The following is a 22,651-nucleotide window of genomic DNA, read 5'->3' as shown; positions in this document are numbered from 1 at the left end:
TTAGCAGGCGAGAGAGGAAACAGAGGGGAGCACAGAAACCAGCTGAGAGGAGGGAAGAGAGGAACAGAGGACAGGAAGAGAAAGAGAGAGAGAGAGAAAACTAGGGGAGTGGGAACCTTATCCTGGAATAGCCAGCAACTAGAGCTGCAGACTCCACCCTTCTCACCCTCCCCTTACTCTCTTACTCTCTCTCTCCCTTGCTCTCTCTCTCTCTCTCTCTCTCTCTCTCTCTCTCTCTCTCTCTCTCTCTCTCTCTCTCTCTCTCCCTCCAAAGCAGTCTCCCAGTCTGTCATTTGACCAGGCAGTTCACAGAGGCGAGAGCTCAGCACCAAAAGATAGCGGAGGAGAAAAAAAAATAGAGAGAGTGAGAGAGACACACGCAGGGAAAGGATTCAATATAACGATAAGCTTGCTGGAATTTTTCTTTGGCTGTTTACCACCAGATGCAAAACGCTGCGAGTGTGGATTTCTTCTTGGCTGCTGCTGCTTTCGTTGGACTCTCACTCCTGGTCTCTTGGATGTGGGCTTTAACTCTGTGTGCAGTCAACCGAGGAAGGAGGATCAACTGACACGTTCTTTTTGGGGGGAGATTAACACCTGGAGGAGTAAAACCTCTACTTGTGTCAGGGCGAGAGAGAGAGAGGGAGGCTGAGAACGAGAGGTGGGGTGACAGAGGGAGAGAGAGAGAGAGATAGAGAGAGAAAGAGCGCCGGGCCATGCCCACCTCTGCTCATGGTTCAGCAGCATGAAAGGGGGCCACCATCACCATCGCCACCACCGAGGCTGTGGCTGCCAACACTTGTTCCGTAAAGTCCTGGCCAAGTGTGGCTGCTGCTATGCCAGAGTCAGAGGTCAGTGTCACACACACAACAACCCACACGGCAAAATGTTCACCGAGCTGGTCACCGGTTCTTAAAGCCCAGAGGTCGATGTTGTTCTTAGAAAAACGCTTTTTGTGAGTCAGTATGTTGTTTTTGTGTGCGAGCGGTTTTGAAGCAATAACTCAAGCAACTCCTCCTCTCCTCTCCTCTCCTGCATTTTCTTAGACGTCCACCCTTGTGTCTCCTCTTATCTCTCGTTGCCTTTTTTCCGTGAGCAGATGCTAATGGTTTAAATGTGAGCCTCGGTCCTCTCCCCTTGCTCTGTGCGCCTCTGGCTAAAGCAACAGATGTGTGTCACATACACATCAGAGGAGGCGAAAGGGGAAAAAAAAGAAAAAAACCTCCTTTCTACAGATGACTACTAGTCGGTGAGGAACAGGAAAGAGGACATCACATCACACATTCTTCCATTAAAGACAGGGAAGGAAAAAGGAGACAGACTGTGTGTGTTTGATTTGGAAAGTGTCCTCATTCTGATGAGTGTGTGTCATTTGGTTATGTGTAGCACGTGGATGGAGGTGGTGGGGGGGGGCGACTGAGCTACTCTGAAACATTCCTCTGCCACAAACAGTGGGAGCCGAACAAAACAGCAGTAATCCCCCCCCACACGCCGCCCCACGCACGCACCTCAAACTGTCTCTCCCCTCCAACAACTGTTTGTTGTAACGAAGACAAGCATAAATAGCAGCGGCCCATTAGAATAGTGTGTTTGAGTAAAAGCAGCGGGTGGCACGATATGTAACAGCAACGACCACGGCGAGAGCACGCGGCCGTCCGCCTGGCAAGTGCCGTTTGTTTAGAGTTTACACAAAACTCAAGGCTCGCCGTAATGTCGAGGCAAAGACCAGAAATCAAATGTCTGTCAGCGGCTCGTCTGTCTGGGCCGCTTCCCCCGTCCCCGCCGCTGTCTTATACACACACACACACACACACACACACACACACACGCTCATGACCTCTGTCCCTGTGGCTTGGAGGCAAAGTTAAAACAACAGCGGTGTCTAATAGCAGTATATGAGTTTACGCCGCGGTGCCACGCTGTGTGTTTGCTCCCTTTTACAAGCCTACATCAAAGGCGCAAACGGCGCACCATACCCACCGAGGCTCTGCACTTACACAGGGGGGGCTCATGGAGTAGCCTTACATATGATTGGCCGGCGTTGTTGGATGCATACCTCAAATTCCTTCAGTTTAATCTCTTATGTAATGGATATTCTCCCTTTCCATCACCGGCAAACCCCACAATGCACCTCTACCATATTATCATAGCAAACACACACACACACACCCGCACACACCCGCACACACACACACACACAGTAAGATCATGATATATAAACATATGGGGGGTGCACTGGAGGAATGAAACATTTCAGGCTATTAAAAGTAAGCTCAATAAACACACGGTAAGATAATTATTCCAGCAGAATTATTTAAACCGCTCTCATTTTGCAGTTCGAGGCACAAAACCTCTAGATCTCACTTTACGGCCTGAGCAGGAGGAATATGGGTGCTCTATCTCTTCTGCAGAAGCAACATTATAAAAGTACATTAGCCTCTTAGAGGAACTAAACTATTAATGTGAAGCTGTGTGCTCTATAAAACCTCCTCGTAAAGCATTGTAAGTACATTTCTGTTTTGGCACCGCTGGTTTGAACCCACCAGTGTGTCGAGGAGGTCACGTATCTGTTCATCTAATGCAAAGATATGGTGGACGTTTTAAAAGGTATTTACTGTAGCTTTCTTCCTTCTGCATGGACTTAAATGCTCGGGGCTCATTGTTTTTGTTGTGGTGTTTGCAGGAAAAATACTGAACGATGCAGGCCTCTCCTCACTAGGTTCGCTACGCTTCTGTTAGTCCCGGGACACGGCTCTGTCGGGTCAATCAGGTCACTGTATTAAATAACATCTGAGCTATTGGAAGCGGTACCTGGATTTCCTTAGCTGAGATAATCCAGGATCAAATGTGTGGACTGCCCGGATTTCTAATGGCACTCTTATATCAGCCAAGCATGATTTTTCCTCCCTGTGGTTATTATTTTTTTTTTATTCTAGTGACATTTTGAATTGGACCAAACCGTTTTACGCTGCATTTACATTCATCATTCATTGATTCTAGAGAAGCCACTCAACCAGCTCAATCGGATCTCGTCGTCTGGCGCATGATTCATCCCCTACTTAGGCATAATAACACGCACTTGTACGCCGGGCGATGATGATGACACGCGCGCCGCCATTATGTCACACCATATGTTTACCTCGGCGTTTTGCCTTTCGCCGCGCCCACACGGATCAACGCGCGCAGCTCCAAGCTAATAAATGGCTAAACTGTAGTAACTTCATCCGCTGTCGTTCTGAATGAATGGCTTAAAAAGAACGGCCATTGGCTCGGCCTGCAGCCCACTCGCTCTCATCAAAACGACGTACTGCGGGCAAATCAATGGCTATCTGTGGCTCCACACAGACCCATCCTGCAGACACTTTGTTTTCTCCACGTCTTAATCAATATGTAATGAAACAGGAGCACAAGCAGCGGAGGTCTTAGCTAACGTGTGAATGTGTTGTTTGCTGTTGCACTGTGGGTGCTGTTGTATTTATTGCACAACTGACAGGGTATGAAGTAAAGGGCTAGAGCTAGAGGAAATACAGTAGATATAGGGATATGGGTGCAGGAGTGTGGGTGGGGTGGGGTTTATTGATCTGAGTGGGACTCATCATGATAGAGGAGGGTTGAAGGATGGACAGGTGGAGGGATGGGTATAATGAAAGAGAAAAGCACGTATCATTTTAGCTCTGGTATTAGTGCTGCTCTGCACAGCACATTAGCAGATTGGCTGCCCGAGGGCCATTAGCGAAGACTGTTGACAAACCATTTAAAAATGGACGGTGCGCTTTTTGTCTCACATTGTCCCCAGTCAGTTAAATCCATAGCCCGGAGGGAGGAAACGCAACCTGCTCGTTCACCAAAATCGGATCGGGGGGTTGTGTCTAGGGAAAGGTGGAACAAAGCGAGCTCTTAAAAAACCAGAACATGCTGCAAGACAATAAACCAAAAAAAAAAAAATAATCAGTTCACTTCTTTTTGGGAATCAAAGGCAGGCTTTCAAACAAAGGGAGGGATTCACTGCTGTACAGGATTTTGATGATGGCAGTGCTTTTCTTATATGGTAATGTTGAGCATTATACGCGTGCATTCGGAGCCAACACAGTCATTTCTGCACCACATCTTTCCTGTGTCACAGCTTCCCACACACCTAATGGTATTTAGGATGCACCCTGAGGAGAGTCTAACGTACATATGTGCAGGCCAGGCTGTATGCAGGAGAAAAGAGCAAACAAAACCAGGATAAGGATGGAGTTTATGTAACATTAAAGGCAGCTAGTCGGCTGGAGTGGAAATAAACATATTCTGAATATCACATTTTTATTTAATTGACTCTCTCGGAGTGACTTTTAGGTCATGCTGAAATGCACACAGCATTTCTTGTTATATGTGGTGGAAGAAAACATCTTCAAAATGTCTTTTTGTTTGAAAAAAAAAGGCCATTCAAAGACAAAATATATAATTGAATTAGACTGACAATGCACTTCTGAAAGGCTTTTCAAATTGGTTTGGCATTTTCAAAAATGCATTTGCAAAAACATGAAGGGGTTTGACTAGGAAATACACAAACAAATGCATTTGAGCTAGTATTGCAAGTACATTCATTTAAATATATCTCAAGCTGCACACATTTCCTATGTATTTTTAAGCACAAACTATACTCTACAGCTAAACAGACTGATTTTTTTCTTATGAGAGTGTTTCCTGTAAGAGACAAAGGGAGATTTAGGATTTAACTTTACAAGAAAGCTTTGTCTGAGCCTCTTTCCACTTTATCTGTTTCGCTTTTCTTACACACGCTCATACAGATATTGCCCCTTTTTCCTCGACATATCCGCGACCTGCTCTGTTCCCCAGCTGAGGCGGTAAGAGCAGCTTCACCTGTGTCTGGGAGTTCAGGGTAAAGATAACTTGGCAGCAGCCATGGCAGTAGCGTAGCAACGAAATCAGTGTTTCCATCTGTGGATCCAAAATATCCATCTCTCTTTCTGCACACATAGCCACTTCTTTCTATTCCCATCACTTCCTTTCTTTCTTTATGCCCCTCTAAATAGGGACACATCTTGTATATGCATTCTGCATCTATATATGTTCCCTTTGCATCTGAGCGTGTGTTTATTTGTGACTGTTGGGGGCTGCTGTTGACTCATGCAAGCAGTGAGTTGGGACAAGGATCCCCCACAGCAATGACACGCACACACACACATTTACATGCTTGGGTGGCAGAGAGAACAAACAACATTAAAGGGAACTATAACCGTCTCACACTTCATTGCTTGTGTGCCCATGGACACACATGGAAGAACATATACACATATGGAGTAAACCCACTTGCCACTTCATTAGGTACACTAGTGAAAAGGAATGCATTCTAATGTAACAGCCCTGCATTAAACCTTAGCTTCATGAAGGTTATGGTATTCAGCATTTGTAGGGAAACTACTGGACTGTGGTGTGTCTGTGCAGTTTCTATTATTTTGACAACCCCATTTTAGTACGTGGACTAGCCTAAAAAACAGAAACACCCTCTACAATGATCATACAGTTATATTACCACCCTTTTGATGCTGTTTCAACATAAGCTGAACATCAGGACAGTCTTGAAAGCAGATTTAGTGCTGGCCCGTTACATAAGAATGCATTCATTTCCATGAGTGTACCTAATGCACTGGCAAATGAGCGTATAGTACACGTTATGGTCTGTTTTAAATTTGCAAATGGCATTTTTTCCTCGAAGGCCTTCGAGGCAAAGTTGCATCACCTATATTATTAGAAACATACCACGTTAAACTGTACAATCAATGTATCTCCCGAGCGGTGGACGGTAATATTAGACCGAAGTCTGCTGACAGTTGATTTAACTTGTGGTGAGAGTATGGCTTTGTGAGGAGTTATTATTTTGTTTATGTCTTCAATTTTTTTTTTATCTCTTACGCAACGTTCAGATTCAACTCATGGCCCATTTGCTGCATTTTCCAGCCAATTTAAACTGAAATTTTCCTCCTCCGGCGCTTCGGAAATTATTATGAGTCCGTGATGTGTTACAGACTCGGGAGGGTTCATTGTCTTGCTCAAGGGCATTTCAACAGGGTGGCTGTTTTCAGACATGGGAACTTGATCCCCGGGGTTTTCCGTCAGCTAACCTGCGACCCGAAGATGCATGAATAGATGTTGATAACAGGCGGTGTGTGCTTTTGACGGAAAGCAGCACCGCTGGCAGATGCGGGGGGAAAATTGCTGTGACAGACCCAGTGCGTCTTTTTATGTCTCGGCTAGGGAACCTTCTTTGTCATGGGCTTATAAGGCAGGAAAAAAGCAGCTAAAATAGCTGAAATTGAAGGTATGCTGCTGGACTGCTGCGGCCCAGCCGTGTGTTCAGCAGTCTGAGATATTTTTACACTTTGCACCCCAGCCCACCCTCCACATCGTCATCTCCTCTTGCCCTCCCATCCAGCCCCCTGCCTCCTCTCTGCTGTGCAGCCGATCTCCTCCATATTGTTTCTCTCTCGCACATGCAAAAGAGAAAAGGAGAGAGAGAGAGAGAGAGAGAAATGGAAGTGGAAGAAAGGAAGATTAGACTAATAGTTGGGAGACTAGTGTTCCCAGCCTCCCAACTGGATGAAGAAATCAGCCGGTCTGAATTTTGGGCTGCTATGTTTCATGATCTGCTGGCTTGGAATGTGATCACCGAGTGGAGCATTAAGATCATTCCTGGGGCATTCTCGTTTTCTCTTCCTTCTCTTCATTCCTCTCTCCCAGCTCTCTCTTTCTCTCTATTTCTGACTGGTCAGCATACAACCGGTCAGACGGTTATTAATTATGTCTTCTCCCCTTTTCACTGTCTCCCCCTTTTTTCTTTTCGCAGCTCATTCGCCCCTTCTTTTTAGCTCTACTAAGCGGCCTTGCCCTGACATATTTCCAGGGGCTCCCATACACCTCTTCCCCTCTCTCTCAGTTTTTTTCTCCTCCTCCGAACTCTGTTTGTAAATGCGCCGAGGAGAAGAATGAGGGAACAAACTATGAAACACAGGAGTGCATTCCATACCTTGTTTAGAAAGAATTCTCCAACGGCGCAGAGGGGGAGAGGAGCCGCTTCCCCCTGCGATTCTACCCCCACTTTCAGCCCATATGGCTCTTTTTATGTCTGCAGTCTTCAGGGGCTTCTGTGACATTTGTTCTTCCCATACGAATAACCCGGTTATTGCTCTCAGGATGTTTTGCTCGCTCCTCCTGATCGGAATCTGTGCTTGTAATGAAGTGTGATTGAGAGAAGTTCACTTTCTAATCAGAACATCTCAGCGAGACTGGGACACGCTTAATGTAAGTCTGAGCAACAGGTTGGCTGCGACGATTACTTCAATGGCCCCTCCGGCAGTCAGAGCGGAGAGATTTTTATTTTTTTTTTTAATTCTGGCTGCTCTCCTCTGCAGCTCTCCCAGGAGAATGCTCGGTAGAGGCCTTTGCTGAGAAACTTTCCAAAACAGTGCGCAAAGCAAACAGTGGGAAGTGACAATATTGAGAGTGATGTGGTGCTGTGCTCGAGCCTTGCCTGCAAAGCACAGAAGCTGAGCTGCATCCATGATAGCCGACCCCGAGAGCAACAACTTATGAGCCGCTACCATCGTCTTGATCAGATTTGCAGTTAAGGCAGCGGCTACAAGTCCTGTAAAGGCCTGAGTGGCTTTAAATGCTTTAATTACACAATGAGCATATACTGTTGAGTATGTGTTGACTTCTGACTTGAATTCTCCCTCGTGCTCATCGCTACGTGATGCAAGTTCATGGTTTATGTGTTGCAAAAGAGCGTCTCGAGTATCTCAAGTATTAGTAAATCACAGCGTATTCTGGGTAAAATAGGACTCTTTTTCGAACGAATAAACTCGTTTGACCTGGTTTTTTGGCTCCGTTCACTCCAGAAGAAAACTTGGGGAAAAAGGGGAAAAGCACACTATGTTTTTGCTGGGAAAACCTTTACTAGTCTTTAATAAACCCTTTCCCTCTCCCTTCGTCTCCTCTGTGTACGTTGTTAGTTTGCTATATCGTTAGCTAACCGCAAATTGACCTGTTTTTCCTCCTGTCTGTCAGCAAATGACACACTGGTTGTCAGATGTCAGCATGTAGCATTGATTGTTACCACGGACACACAGCGCTTCAGAGATAGCCTGCAGCTGGTCTGTTGCAGCTAATGCTTCGGTGTCTCGGTTGTTAAGGCAAAAGAAATGTGCAAGTGTCCCTGATTTGATTCAGTCTGGGCACCTGTGTTTTATTCCGCTCTGCCTCTACCGTTGCTTCCTGGCATCTCAACTGTGAACTATCCAATAAAGGCTAAATGCCTCCCAAAATCTTTATTTTAACTTCCTAACTCAATTTAGCCGCAAAGGTACCTTAGCTATAATCATGTTAAAACAAGGAACTGGGCAAAATCGACTCTAGGCTATCTCAGGATTTAAAGTGCGTGTTTGTTTGTTCAGTTTATAGTTTGCTAATAAAGCACAAAGTATGAGACGGCAATAACCATCAGAATATGCTTTTTTTTTTTTTTTTTTATGGCTTGGCCTCACTTTAATCATTAAATTTGATTGACTTATGCAGAAGGCGTCACGATAGTAAACACCGTTCAATGCATGGATATAGACCGGGGATTACAGGTGGATCTGAGCCCCGGGCCGCCCTGCAACACTTGAATGGATTTTGCGTATTTATAAGACGCCCTCTTGACGGCCATATGGAGAGCTCTTGCTGCGAATGCGGGGATCTGATCCAAAACAGACAAAAGCTGACAGGTGCAGATGGTTTTTCTTGAATTTGGAATTGGATTTTCAAAGGCATCCTTTGTGCGCGCGGCTTTGTTTTACAAATAACCGTAAGATTTTATGCCGTGTGGCCGTATGAACGTGGATGCAAATCTATGCTAATTTCTCGCACTTTGTATGTGTGTGCACCACAAACAGACACCGGACGTGTGTTCTACTACATACGACAGTGAGTGAGTGAGTGAGTGTGTGAGTGTGTGCCCACATGTGTAGGTTGATTTCATGTCTTGCCGATGGCTAATGTTTTGTGCGCCTGTCCCTCACTCTCTCTCCTTCTGGGTTTAGTTGCTATGGCAATGAGAGTGGGGAGACATGGAGAGCCATGGAAAGGAATGAGAATATGTGTCTGGAAAGCCCATCAAGTCTGACTGAGAATCATTATACCAGCACATCTTTACCCCTGCAGGTCAGAACAGGGCATCAGATCTGAATGAGCGGTGTACTTCCCTTTTTGCTTTAATTCTCTTTAGTAAAAAAAGGAAATAAATAAATGTGCTGCGAAGGCTGAGGTTCTAAAGTTGCGGTGCCATGTCTGAGGAATTTGCCAGACAGGTAAAACAACTCCTACCCACCATTCACATCTGACTCATTTAGGTGTGTACAGCAGTCACGGCTACTCGCAGTTCAGAGCAGTGACCTTGTACATAGCCAGCGTGAAAAACAGCAAGAGCCCGGAGCTGAGAGCACCAGAGCTGTCAGGCAGACTGGAGCCAGGCGGAGAGGCTCCACATCCTCTCGGCCCAGCAGGCACCACGGCTCTGTCTCCAGCTCTGCTTGCGGGCCTCCTGACTGCCACTGCCACAGCTGCCATATGAAATCACAATCGCTTTTAATTTGCTGTTTGTGCCCAGCCACCTCGGGCCTAATGGCGGCCCTGTTTACCCCTAAACACAAGTGTGAGCAATTCGTTCTCTCACTTTCTCTCTTCGAGTGTGTGTGCGCGCGCGTGTGTGCCCAGATAATCATAGTGATGATCAGCAGTACCCAGTGTGTGCGGTGCCTGCTGCTAAAACGGCAAAAAGGACAGTGTTGATCATCACCGTGATTATCTGGGCAACACACTGAAAGAGAGTGCTATGTAGACACCGCAAGGTCATGCAAGTGTTTTGCCAGCCCATATTTTCGCAAAATACTCTCAGGCATTTTTCAGTGGACCTCATATTGGAAAACTGAAAGAACATTCGTGTTTTAGCTTCCTCTGGCCCAGCGCTCAGTTCATAAATTTCCTCGTACAGGAAAACATTCATCGCACACATTGAATTAAAGTGAACCTGAATTTTACTTCACTACAAATTTTCCCCTCTGTGCTGCTTTTTACTTCTGCTCCACATTTCAGAGTCGGAATTTTTATTCGTCTACGTTTATAGGCCGCAAGTAAATTATGATGTGTTAAAATCAATTGAAATCATTCCCCACCACACAGTGGTATTGCTTCTTTTACTCAAACAAAAGGATCCTATACTTCTTCCGCTACTGTAGAATCAGGGAGTGTTTAATTGATTTGGATCTACTTTGTAAAACCAGGCATTGTAGCTATACAGACTTTTCATTTATCCATGTCTCCCTCAGATCTCAAGCAAAGTGAATATCGCTTGTCAGAACTCAAGCTGAAAAGGCAGATCTTTGTCTTAGAGTTACTCTTTAGAAGAGTATTTGATTAGTATAAAATGAATGAATACATGAGTTTGGTTTTCTTGTCTCCGTGTAGTGCAACGTGTCCAGAATTACACCGATCAGGCATAACATTATGACCACCTTCCTAATATTATTTATGTCTCCTTTGTGCCTCCAAAACAGTTTTGACTCATCAGAGAACAGACATGGGCCTTCTGAGGGTGTCCTGTGGTGTCTGGCAACACAATGTTGTTAGTGGGGGGTCTTTGGGTCCTATGGGTTGAGGGGAGGGCCCTCTGTGGATCAGGCTTGTTCCAGTACATCCCACAGATACTTCATCAGTTTGGGATCTAGGGAATTTGGAGGCCAGGTCAACACCTCGTGCTGTTTTCGAGTTGTTTCTAAATCGTTTTTGTGCGTGTGTCTGTGTCAGTGTGCATCCTGCTGGGGGAGTGTCTTTGCTATGGTGTGGGGGTGCCTGGTCTGGTCTAGATGGGTGGTACATGTCTAAGTAGCATCCACATGAATGAATGAATGCCAGGTCCAAACGTTTCCCAGCAGAACATTGAATTGTGTCAAGACGGTCAATGTTATTTACTTCTCCTGTCAGTGGTTTTAATGTTGTGGCTGGTCGGTGTATATTGATGTTTTAATGACCCCCATTCTGAGTATGAAAAGCTTTACTCAGTTAAAAAAAAAAATGCGCATCTGGTCAAACCTTTCTTATGTTTGAGCTGCAGACAAAAACAACACAAACATGAATCTAAATTGCTCGAGGTACAAACAATGGAATCAGAGGCTCTTAATTATTGTCATGCTGACAAAGATTCATTTGGTCCCTCGCGCTGCTCAACAGTCTCTGATTATATTCACTCAGACAAAAACACCTGAGGAGAGGTGTTCTGAGTATGTGTGAATGAGCTCTAATCTAAAGTTGAACTTAAAAATGATTTTAAAAAAGTTAAGCATCATGAGGACTTTACTCATTTCTTGAAAACTGCATTATGTCCTAGATAACTGAAAACCAAAGGCCAAGCAACTGAATACTTCAAAAGTAAACACTACTGAATTATACTGGCTAATTTTGAATACTATATATGAACCTATTGATTTGAAATATGTATCTCGACACCATTTATGTGAATTAAAGCCAGACAAGTATTTTGACATGCTGGACGCATACAATGAAGTGCCCAGTATTCAAGTATTACATATTAAGTAGTGATTAGATTTCAAAATTAAATCATGAAAGATATTGTTTGCTTCCTTATGAAGTTAGGAAAAAGATCTCATCTTGTGCTTCAGACGGAAATCTTGAGTAGCACATTGTGTTTGCATGGCAGGAAGGGTCTAATGAGAGACTCACTTTAGGACTTACTACACGTACGGACTAACCTCTGCTACTTTGAATTTTGGCCATTTTTAAAAGTTCAGTGAATGGTCCGTGCAAAATTGCTGGGATTTGTCGGTTTAAGTGAATTATTATTAGTAAATATTGTGCTTTCTGTCTCTGTATACTTGTTAGTCCCTTGGTTCTCACTGTTAATAAATCAGCGGGAGTGTGAAATGGAGCACACAGGGACCATAATCCTCAGAATCTGGCGTAGTATTTGTGTGGGTTCGGTTCCCCAGATAGAGCGTACAAATAAATAGAGGCAGATGGGACCAGGAACTTGGCTGGTCTCCTAATGGTTCTGGAGGAATGTCTGCAGTCTTCAGACCCACTAACCGCAAACATGGTTCCAGTCTCTAACTGCAAAGAGCCCGCAGCAGTGGTCGAAGAAAACCGGTGTCTGTGGTGAGACAGTAACCGCCTACTCGCGTCGATGCACCCTGTTTTCCGTCGAATGCGAGACCCGGCGCAGATGCAAAGTAGGGTGCTGGAGGAGCGACTGAAACCCCGGCTGAGATGTCAGGATTATTATCTCAGCGGGGAGCAGCAGCTGTGACGTAAATGCACAGCGCTCACCGGTCGCAATGCATTGCAGTGCTGTTGTTGACCTGATTTTGACAGTCAATGGCACCGTGGTTGGGATCTATTTATCAATTGGAGATGTTTCATAAGCTCTCATCTGGAGAAGTGTCTGAATCACTCTCTGAATCACATTGTTCCGTAGACTTAGTGGATTAATAACAGCTTCATCTCTTCAGGCCTGTTTTTTTTTTTTTTTTTTTTTCTAGCGCTTTGATGCTTTAACTGGTGAAAAATATGCCACGGAATCTGGCTGCGCGCGCTGATGGCAGGAGGACGACTCGGATGGCTTGTTTGTGTGTCACTTGATGCGTCTACCACGTATTTCCTTCTGTGCTCCTGGAAGCACAGCAGTCTGTGTATGTGTGTGTCTGCACAAACTAGGTCAGTAGAGGGATAGGAAACCACTGTTCACTGGTTTGACTGCAGCGTGTCACTCCAAAAGTTTGAGACAGAAAGCATTCACATACGGTATGTCCATGTCCCCATGCATAGGATTAAGTAGATTTTCATATTTGGTGTATGCCCTGTGTGCTCCCTTTGAGTTTTTGTTTGCCTCTTTCTTGCAAAACCTGTTTGTATTTCTTTCCTCTTCCCATTAGCCCATCTTGCAGCCTCTCCCTCTTTCTACCGGCTGATAAAATTCACCTTCATGCACAGTTTAAGACGTGCCGGCTTGATAGTTTCAGACGATTTCTAAGTTTGTGGATTCTGTATCTTTAAGCCTTACTGCCAAATTGGAAGAGACAAAAAGCATAAATATTATTTTCCCTTTCCCTCCTTTGTCCCCGTTGTTCTGTGCCAGCTGGTTTTGCATGTCGAGCTTGTGCTGGTCTCAGCAGCTCTGGGGCAGAGCAGAGGAGGACACTGCATCAGGGGGAGGGAGCTGCGTGTCCTGATCCCAGAGCACGACCCTTGCAGCCGTCGCCTGAAAAAGAAAAAAAAAAATGCTGCAGAGCAAAGAGAGGGTAAGAGAGGGTTAGAGAGCAAAGGAAGGTGGCAGGCAGACAGAGACGCATGTTGTAGAAGGGAAGGAGAAAAGGAAGGGAAGAGGGAGGACAGGTTTAAAACAGAAAAGCGTAATGCCAGGAATTATAAATCAGCAGCAACACAAATAAAAGACGTACAAACCCGCCTGGGGCCAAGAAGATGAAATATACTGAGAGAAAAGTGAAAGAGATAAGAGACAAAAAGTCAGGAGTTTCAGAGGGTTTATATGAAGTATTTTTGTTGAGGCTCATTGCTGGCTAGTACGATGTGAGATTTTAAATGTTATGTTATAAAACAAGTGGTAATACATGTCAAAAGGTTTCCAGTCATATGCTTCAGGTTCTAAGTGCCTCCTGGTCTCCCAGGTCTTTCAGGTTGCACATCTGAGTGCCTGAGTGCAGCCCAGGTCCTGCTGGTTGATGGGAAGAGTGTCCATTTCCTCTGAGTGGGTGAAACGTAATATGCCAGCAGAGTCTGAGCATAAGCTGGAGAGGGCAATGAATGGGAGAGAGAGAACAGAGACGATAAGCACGGGGCTGCGCTGAGAGTAAGCAAAGATGCAGACGGGCGTTGACCGCCGCACTCGCTCAGGGTTGTGATCTGCGAGGTGCTGGCTTTGATTGGCAGCTCTAAGAGTCTCTTAGACTCAGCTGGGCATTTGACATGTTTGCCCCTGTGGCGACCAGCCGGCAGGATGACTGCCTCTGATGTGCTGTTGTTTACTCTGACAGACATATGACACTGGAAACTTGGATCACAGGCGAACGGTCTGCAGCCTTGTGCCCATCTGGACAACTGCTCTGGGGGGAAATGTGCTTGTGCATTTTCTGCGTACATGCAAATGTACGGGCACCTGCATGTCTGTGACTGTGTGTACTGGTGGAGTCCAGTAATGCCTAAATTGCCTATAAGGTCCCGAGAGGCTGCAGGATTGACGGAGGAGCTCCACAGTGGAGGGGCTGTGAACAAGTTTGCTCCATTACTGCCAACGCTTTTAGCCTGATTTGTCGGCTCAGCAGCACTCACTCATCAACTAATCAATACAGAGGAGTTGGACCGGACTTCTTCTGGCATACCAGCTCTTCAGCGCATCCACACCGTACACTCAGAAAACTGGCGAATGCTTTACTGCGTAATTTGTCCTAAGTTTTTTTCCGTCTAGTTGTGCTTCAAAAATAAATTTACGTTTGATTCAATCATATCCAAACTCTCTCAACTGCCATGAGAAAATTGCATCATATGTTTCCCCGGAATAAAACACATGACTGGGCGAGCCGTGCCACATACGTAGACACGGGGTAATTCAATTCAGCTGCAATTAAATTTAAATTTGCTGATGATGCATGGTTTCCTGTTAACTCGACCAAGGAAATCACTTTAAAACTATTGTGACACCGCTTGATGTGATTCATTTTTGAAGCAGCAATTACCAAACTTTCGACGATCCCTGCTTCTTAAATGAGCTGATCCGTTTTTCTCGCAGACATCCAATAAGGTCACATTGCGCTCTGGGAAATCCCGGTTGTCAGTTTTCACAATTTTCAGACGTTTTATGCAAAATGGAGATTCATTTGAAGATGATTCAACAGTTTCTTTAAGTTGCTGATGAGCAGTGTCACATTTCGGTATTGTGAATGAACAGCATCAGGAGAAATTCTGGACCTACCTTGCAGCAGATACGCACTTGGCTCCAAAGTTACACAGCAGAGCAATTTTAGATGAGCCTCCCGCCCCTGCAGCCGCTCAGCCTTTTCAGACAGTGAGTGGGCGACCGGTGCCGGCATTAACTGATCGCCACAGATCAGGCTGGCTTAATGCAGTCCCCTTGCCCCGTGCCTTCAACTGTTAATTATCGTGAGCACATAAACAATAGTCAGGTTACATTAACAAAATCAGCCCCAGGTAATCTTTTCTCAGCACTGCCATTATGGAGATGAATATCGCTGGGCACTATCAGCATGCAGCAAGACAGGGACAGAGTGGGAAGGAACGTTTTCCCAGCTTCCCCTTCGTAGTTGTGTAACCGTATCAACTCCAATTATCTTGCAGTGTGTGTGTGTGTGTGTGTTTTATTTTCTTGCAAAAAAAATGTCATAAATGTGTCTGTAATCGCTTGTGTAAGAAAATGCAGCGATTAAACTTTCCAGGGTCCTGAAGGAAACCAAACCATTTACACGACAATCTGCAGAACTGCTGAGTTGCCATGGTGACAGATGTAAGGATCATCATTATAAAAGTAGTAAACAATGAGCTATGCTTTGTAAATCCGTGCATTTGACAGAGCAACTGTATCATCTTGAAGCTGCACGGTCTCCACTCACTTAAATTGCTTCCAGGCACTCTGAAGGTGTAAATCTGTCTTTGGCCTGTGTTTTTTCCCCAGCTGATATCTGGACATTGTTAGGTTATGGTGTTACTGGCTGTGTCTTTGCACTTTGACACCAGAGCACTGACATAACTGAACCTATGCGTGAAACACTGGGAGACACAGACCTCAGGGTCTGGCCCCTGGTAGAGGTCAGGGGAGCTGGGCTTTTGGAGGTTGCACGGTATCACATGTGCTCCCCATCATTTTCACTTCCTTTCTTCTTCTCCCTTAGTGGGGACCCTAAAAAAAAAACCAAAAAAACACGCACGCTTTGCTTTTTCCAGCTTTCCCCATGAATACAATGCCTTTCAGATGCATTTTGATATCTCCGTAGTTTCTGTCTATTCCCTGAAGGCTTTAGCCATCTTTCTTCTTTGTACCCGTCTGTGTTCCATGTCTCTTCCTTCTGTTCGTCTCCCCTTTCTGCCAGGCTTTGATCTCCTTTTATATGGATGTGGGAGTGGAGGAGGGCGGAGGTTGGGGAAAATGCTTAAAAGATTATAGAGAAAATGGCTCCTCTGTGTTATACAACAACACTTTTTTATTTTTTAGCAGCTGAGATTCTCAATTTCTTTTGTATTTAATGTCAATGTTTGTGAACTGGCAGAAGTGTGATGTCCTGAAAGTGAGAAGTGTTTCTCTGAAATTAACGTTTCTCACAGACTGAGAAACGTTGATCATTGAAAAGTACAGTGCCTACTATTGTATTTCTGAGAGAAAGAGACTGAATAAATAAAGTGTGGAGATGCTCAGTTGCTTTAAGTAGGAACATTGTTGAGGATTGTTATTCTTTCTTTGCCTCACAAAAGGAACCATGACGTCTCATCTCATTTTCTATCCACTTGGCCGAGACCGGGTCGCGGTGGCAACAGGCTAAGCAAGGAACCCTAGACGTTCCTCTCCCCAGAAACACATTCCAGTACTTCCTGGGGGATCCCAAGTCGTTCCCAAGCCAGACGGGATATATAATCTCTCCAGCGAGTTCTGGGTCTACCCCAGGGGCCTCCTTCTGGCTGGCCGTGCCCAGTAAACCTCCAAAGGGAGGCGTCCTTGAGACATCTGAACCCCTTATATAGCAGCATATAGCATAAAGAGTTAAGCACAAACTTAAAAGAAACTTTATGAAAAGGGTTTTTTTTTTTTTTCTTGGAAACTAAATGTTGACTAGGTCTTCCATCAGTGTTGTCACATACCGCTGAGAATTGGGGTGAAAAAGCTGCTTGGGCAATAATAAGTCATGGCAGTGAGTCTTTGCATGAGAGAGAGTGTCTCCTGCTCTGTAGGACAGAGGTGATCAAAGGTCAGAAGTCTAAAGCGTGAAGATGGATGGGAAGCATGACTGAACAGATAAAGCACTCCAGACACAGCTTAGAAGAAGAGCTCGAGAGCGAGGAAGGCAGGAGGAAGGGCAGGAGTTTGGCCTGATGAGGCAGGATGGGAATGGAGGACAATGCAGAAAAAACAAACAGTCCCAGGCGAGGATCTCCCCCTCTGAAAAGGGATTAAAGTGGATGTCCGGTCCCGACTCGACCCCCAGTTCACTTCCCATGTCCTCCTGACATCACTGTCTCGGGCAGCTGATCTGCAACCGAGTGTTTTATCAAATCAAATGTCGACCTGTTTGTTTTGCATCACGGATTGGTCATGTGATGACGATATGCACAGACACACGGCTCAATATATTTAAAAAAAAAAAACCCAACAACATATGATCTGGTTGACATAAATAGTACAGTGTGTCTTTTATGGTGCGACCGCACAGCTGCACATCTGTGTTTGGAGAGGAAGACTATTTATATATCCTCCTCTTTGTGTTGATTTCTCTCTTTACTTCTCTCCTGGTGTGTTGACGCATGACTTCAGTTCACCTCTCACAGACTTGTACCCTCATCCAATAGTCGAGTATTTTCTTTCCCTAAAACAAAATGCTGTTTTGGCATTTCTCCATTGATTAACTGATGTCTGAATATGGAGAGTGTACTCTGCCCCATGACCCACTTAAACCTAATTTATCAGTATGTTTATTACTAATAACCTTCTGCCCTCTTTTCTCTCCGTGTCTTCCCTCCAGACTCGTACTCAGCAGCAGGCAGTGAGGGCAGCATCTCCACCTCTGTGGCGTCGCTGCCCCCGCAGGCATCAGGAAGCTCGGCCCCAAGCTCCCCCGGGTCCAGACGCTCCGTGAGCACCCTGAAGAAGTGGCTCACGAACCCTGTCCGCAAGCTCAGCGCCGGGTCCGCTGCCAAAGGAGAGCGCCAGGTCCGCAAACTTGAGGGAAAGCCTCCGCCTCTTCCGTCCCACAGCCAGAGCCAAGACCTGGGGAGCCCCCCGAGGCCGGACGAGACTTTTACCATCTTGCCTGTCACCCACAGAGAACTGGTGAGGAGGATGTTATTTTTCTTCTTCTTTTGTGGTCACATGAGCTAATCACACAAGGTTTCACGTGCCGGTTCAGGTTCCCTTTTATATGTTTGAGCCACCTCTTAAGTAAACTCATTAACGGAAATTATCCGTGCACAACCTTATCACAAGGTCTTTGACTGAACCGGTTCTGAAGTAAACAGTCTTAAATAAATGCAAACTACATCCAACTTCTCAGCCAGTGGCTTGTTTAATTTGGCTAGCTGAGAAACGGCATACAGGTTTGATGTAGAGTTGATCCACTGAGTATCGTGTCAGGTGGCGATGTTGCTTCATGACAGCAGCACAAGCTCGCCGCAGTAACTCACGCCACCGTCTTATGTAACCCGTGCGCTCCCTGTTTTGCTGTGTTTCTGTGCATGTTTTTCTGACTTCCTGAATGTGTGAGCGTGCTGCAGACATTTTGCCTCATGTTGATATTGTGTGAACTTGACACTATGGACTTGTGTGTCCTAGGAGTGGAAAGATGGCCTTGCAAGCCCCGAGGACCTGTCACCAGCTACGCTACAGTCACCCAGCTACATAACTGACTCTCTGATTGGCTGCACGTCGCTGCCAAACATCCAGGTCTGCTAGTGTGATAATACTATGAAACACTTGAATCTAACCTGTTCCATTTGTCACACACAAGTAACATCCGTCTTCTTTATATGATCTACTGTCAGGCAATGAGTTTCACACTATGAGCAATAAATCCACTACTGATTGATTTTTGCTGACAAATTATTATACAGTTTCTGAGAGGAGTAGCAGTAATACTGTCAGTAGGGACCCAGCCTGGTGGGGAGGTGACATCAGTGCTCTTTGTCTCCATGAGCCCCCAGCCAGATCTGGAAATGACTAACTCTGCTGCTGCTGCTGCTGGCCGGTCTCAACGATTAAGGGAAACTACCACGCAGATGCACGAGGAGGGCTGCTCTGTGCAACAGCAAACACAATACACACACACACGACATGATTGTACACACATGCACACACTTAAGAGAGTTTAAATGAATGCACGCTTCTCTCAGAGCAGATAGATGCACCCAGCAGAGCAGAGGGCAGAGTCTGGCTGCGACCTGTGTGATGCATGACTCATATTCCGCATGTTACAAAAGGACATGCCTGGAGATAAATAGGAAATAGCATGAAATGGCAGGCGTGATGAAAAACGACTCTAGAAACAAAGGAGCGTTCAACAAAGAGCTCTATGTGAACACATACGTTTTCATTTCTCCATCAAACCCTTGCAGTGAGTTGCCTTGAGGCAAAGGAGCGTCTCAGGTTTTCACAGGGAGCCTTTTTCGCTGCGAGATGGAAGCGTGGCAACTGGGGTTTGCTTGAACCGCAGTAATATTGCATTAATCAGCCGAGCCTGAGGCCTGTCAATATGAAACGATAATGATATCCGAGCGGTTGGGCTTTGTGCCGTGTCTCCTGTTGGTGAACCAACACCTGAGCACTTAAACCCTAATTTCAGTCTCCACAACACATCAAAAGACATTAATACGATTACATCAGAGGGATGAGGTCAGCGCTTTGGTGTTTTTACTGCCAATCTTCAGAGGAAGAGGGAGAGCGAGACAGAGGAAGAGAGAGGTAGGCTTGGAGAGATTAAACGATGTAGGTCAGTCATCCATGAGCGGCGATTTCAGTCGTCTACCCCGCCTTCGCTGGCGTGCGTGTTACACATTGTTGTTTGTCCCCGTTCTCTTCACACCGAAGTGCAGCACGGACACTTTTGGAACGCTCACAGGATGTTAGCAATTTAGCAAATTCAAGTGTCAAAAAGCAGCCAGTACTACAGATCATAATATTTTTTGAACTGCTTTTCCTGAGGAACACTATGTACGGTCTGTCATCTCAACCTCCAGATTGAAAAAAACAGCAGCAAAAACCTAAGGAACGCTTTTTTCGGTTGCACAGCAAAATACTTGAGGAGTGTAGTGATTGTGAGATGTCTTCAAAGCCAGCAGTACTGCACTTCAGACATAATAAACCATGCAGATCTGTTTGTCCTTAGCGCCTATGATAGCACAACAATGTGCTCCATCTCCGTTAAAAACAAGAAATTGCCATTTCTGGAAATGGAAATGTCAAATATTCTTCAGTAGGATGCCTGAAGATTGGTTTTCATCATACTTGAAGGTAGGTAGGTATGTAGGTAGGTAGGTAGGTAGGTAGGTAGGTAGGTAGGCAAGTAGGTAAACTGTTGTCAATATTTTTTGCATGGGCTTCTGGGTAGAAAAACAAAAGTTACAGCAGAAGGAGCTGGGAATTCTTCCCGTGGGCTTTGCCACAACACATCTGGAAATGATCAGGGAGCCGGGGAGACCTGTCAGCCAGGCTCGAGCTCTCCTAGCGGGGCAAGACGAGCCGGCGGAGCGAGGGTCTTTATGGAGCCTCTCTGTCTCTCCCTACTACATGCCTGTCGCACCGCTTTACTTTGTCTCCTTCACTTTTTTTTTTTTTCTCTCGCTCCGTCTCACCCATCACCGTGACAGAATATATAGAAAGCCCAACGCTAGTAGACGCCAACAGGTTTCTGTCAAGGAGACGGCAGCAGGTGAACGAGTTGAACTGGACCCGAGAAGAAAAGGGGGAAAGTCCTCTCCCTGTTTCCATTTGCTTATGTGTGTGTCTATCCACCCATCTATTTATTTCTCCATTGGGCAGCTGTCTGCTGGAAGAGTCTGAGGGATTAGGTGTGTGTGTGTGGTGTGTGTGTGCAGGTTTGTGTATGTGTTTAAGGTGGGGAGGTTCTGCTTGACTTGGGCAAGAGGACACAGGGATTTAGGTGAAGACAAACGGCTGTCCCTCCAAGTTTACAAAGTCGGGAGAGAGTGGAAAGGGCTGAAAAGAAATTATTTGAAGAGCGTGACTAAAAATAGAAACTTCAGATGCAGATACGACTGTAGAGACCTATTTTATTTTATGACCAAATAAAGGGGATAACTATCGCATTGTGAGTGGAAATACTGGGTTACACAAACATCAAGGTCGTGCAGATGTGAAACATCCATCCATTGAGTTAGTCAGGATTTTGCAGGCTTTGTTGCAGTTTGCACAGTGACTCTATATTTGCGCCAGGACCCCCACAGGAAATGATATCAATTCCAGGAAAAAGCATGAAAAGGAGGTCATGGAGAACACATGAACACAATCGATTAGATCACCATAACCCTGGGTTTATCATGCGTGCATCGCGGCCAGTAAGGCAGTAAAAGGAAATGCTGAATGAGACGCAGCAGTAGTTGGACAAAACCAAAGGCAGAAAGAGATGCGTGGTGCATTTAGATAAGTGTTCGAATCCCCAGGAGGGAAAACTGTTTTTAATTTCACACATCGCAAATGTAATTGCACTGCCGCAGGTGTGGGTCCCTCTTTTCTGTGAACCAAAACTCCATCAGGAACCTTCACAGCTTTATTTGTCATCGCCTACATCTATGGAGCCCGATGCTCCCACATCTGTGTGAGGCACTGCACGGATCATTAACAGCAACAATCTGAATCAGATCTTTTTATCATTCAATCTCTGTTCCTCGTGTCTCTCCTCTCTCCCTGGTCACCTTGGCAACCCGCATCATTACCATTTCTCTCCTGCTCTTTATCTCCCTTTGTTTACTTTATTCCTGGCATGATCCGCATTACTGGCAGCGGACCTTTGATAAACAGTTTCTCTGTCTGTCTCTGCCTCCTCAGGACGCTCCGTCCACCGGTGTTCAGCAAGATGACAGTGAGTCCGTCTTGATGGACGACACCTCCAGCCAATGGTCCTCCGCGGCCGACACCGAGGAGGAGAGGAGGAGTGCCTTAGAGAAAAGCATGTACGTGTTTTTATCAGAGCGAAGACCCAGACATCGTTCACAATTGTTCACAATCTCCAGTGATAATTCTCATGGCAGTAACGTCTTCATGCATCCCCCTAAATCAACGTGTCACTGCACAAACAGAATTAAGTTGGAGCTTTGCTGCAGACTGTCAGTGAGGAAAGATTTAACTGCGTCCACCGCAAAGTAGAGCCGAGGCTGCTGGGAATCAGGCAGCTGTAAGGCTGTAAAACAAAGTGTTTAGACTTGATGTTGGCTCCAAATGAAAAGTTATGGGATCGTCAAAGGCATTAGGATTCATTATGTGTGTCAAATGTCAGTCCACTAAACCATCAATACTTCAGTCTAGATGTCTAAATCATTTATTAGTTTGTTTGTTGCATCGCTGCATAGCTCCATATTATTTTCTAGATAATCCCAGATATTTTTTTTTTAATCCTCTTGCTAGCTATCAGAAAAATATTTTTAAAAATGCAGCAGTGATTTAAGAATATTTTAACCCAATACCGTCAAATTATCCCGTTTGTATGAGGGATCTGCCTTTTTTTTAACAGACGACATTGAGACACATTTGGAAAAACACTGGTATAAATACCAAAATGAACTGTGGCTGAATTCCATTTTGCAGCCTCAGCGTCGGGGTCGGTTATTGTGTGTTTCGGCTCAGTGTCACCGG

General features: G+C 45.4%; 1 protein-coding gene across 1 annotated transcript in view; it reads left to right on the top strand.

Moving 5' to 3' along the window:
- Positions 1 to 306: 306 nt before the first annotated feature.
- Positions 307 to 22,651, top strand: part of arhgef25a (Rho guanine nucleotide exchange factor (GEF) 25a) — a 31,672-nt gene continuing 9,327 nt past the window's right edge. The window contains exons 1-4 of the mRNA XM_084553602.1: positions 307 to 851; positions 17,814 to 18,121; positions 18,620 to 18,730; positions 21,848 to 21,972. Of these exons, the coding sequence (XP_084409728.1) occupies positions 746 to 851; positions 17,814 to 18,121; positions 18,620 to 18,730; positions 21,848 to 21,972 (650 nt within the window). The 5' untranslated portion in view covers positions 307 to 745. The remainder of the gene's footprint in view (positions 852 to 17,813; positions 18,122 to 18,619; positions 18,731 to 21,847; positions 21,973 to 22,651) is intronic.

Source organism: Chelon labrosus (assembly GCF_963514085.1).
Source record: "Chelon labrosus genome assembly, chromosome: 10".
NCBI classification, from domain to species: Eukaryota; Metazoa; Chordata; class Actinopteri; order Mugiliformes; family Mugilidae; genus Chelon; species Chelon labrosus.
This window is presented reverse-complemented; position numbering and strand designations above follow the sequence as displayed.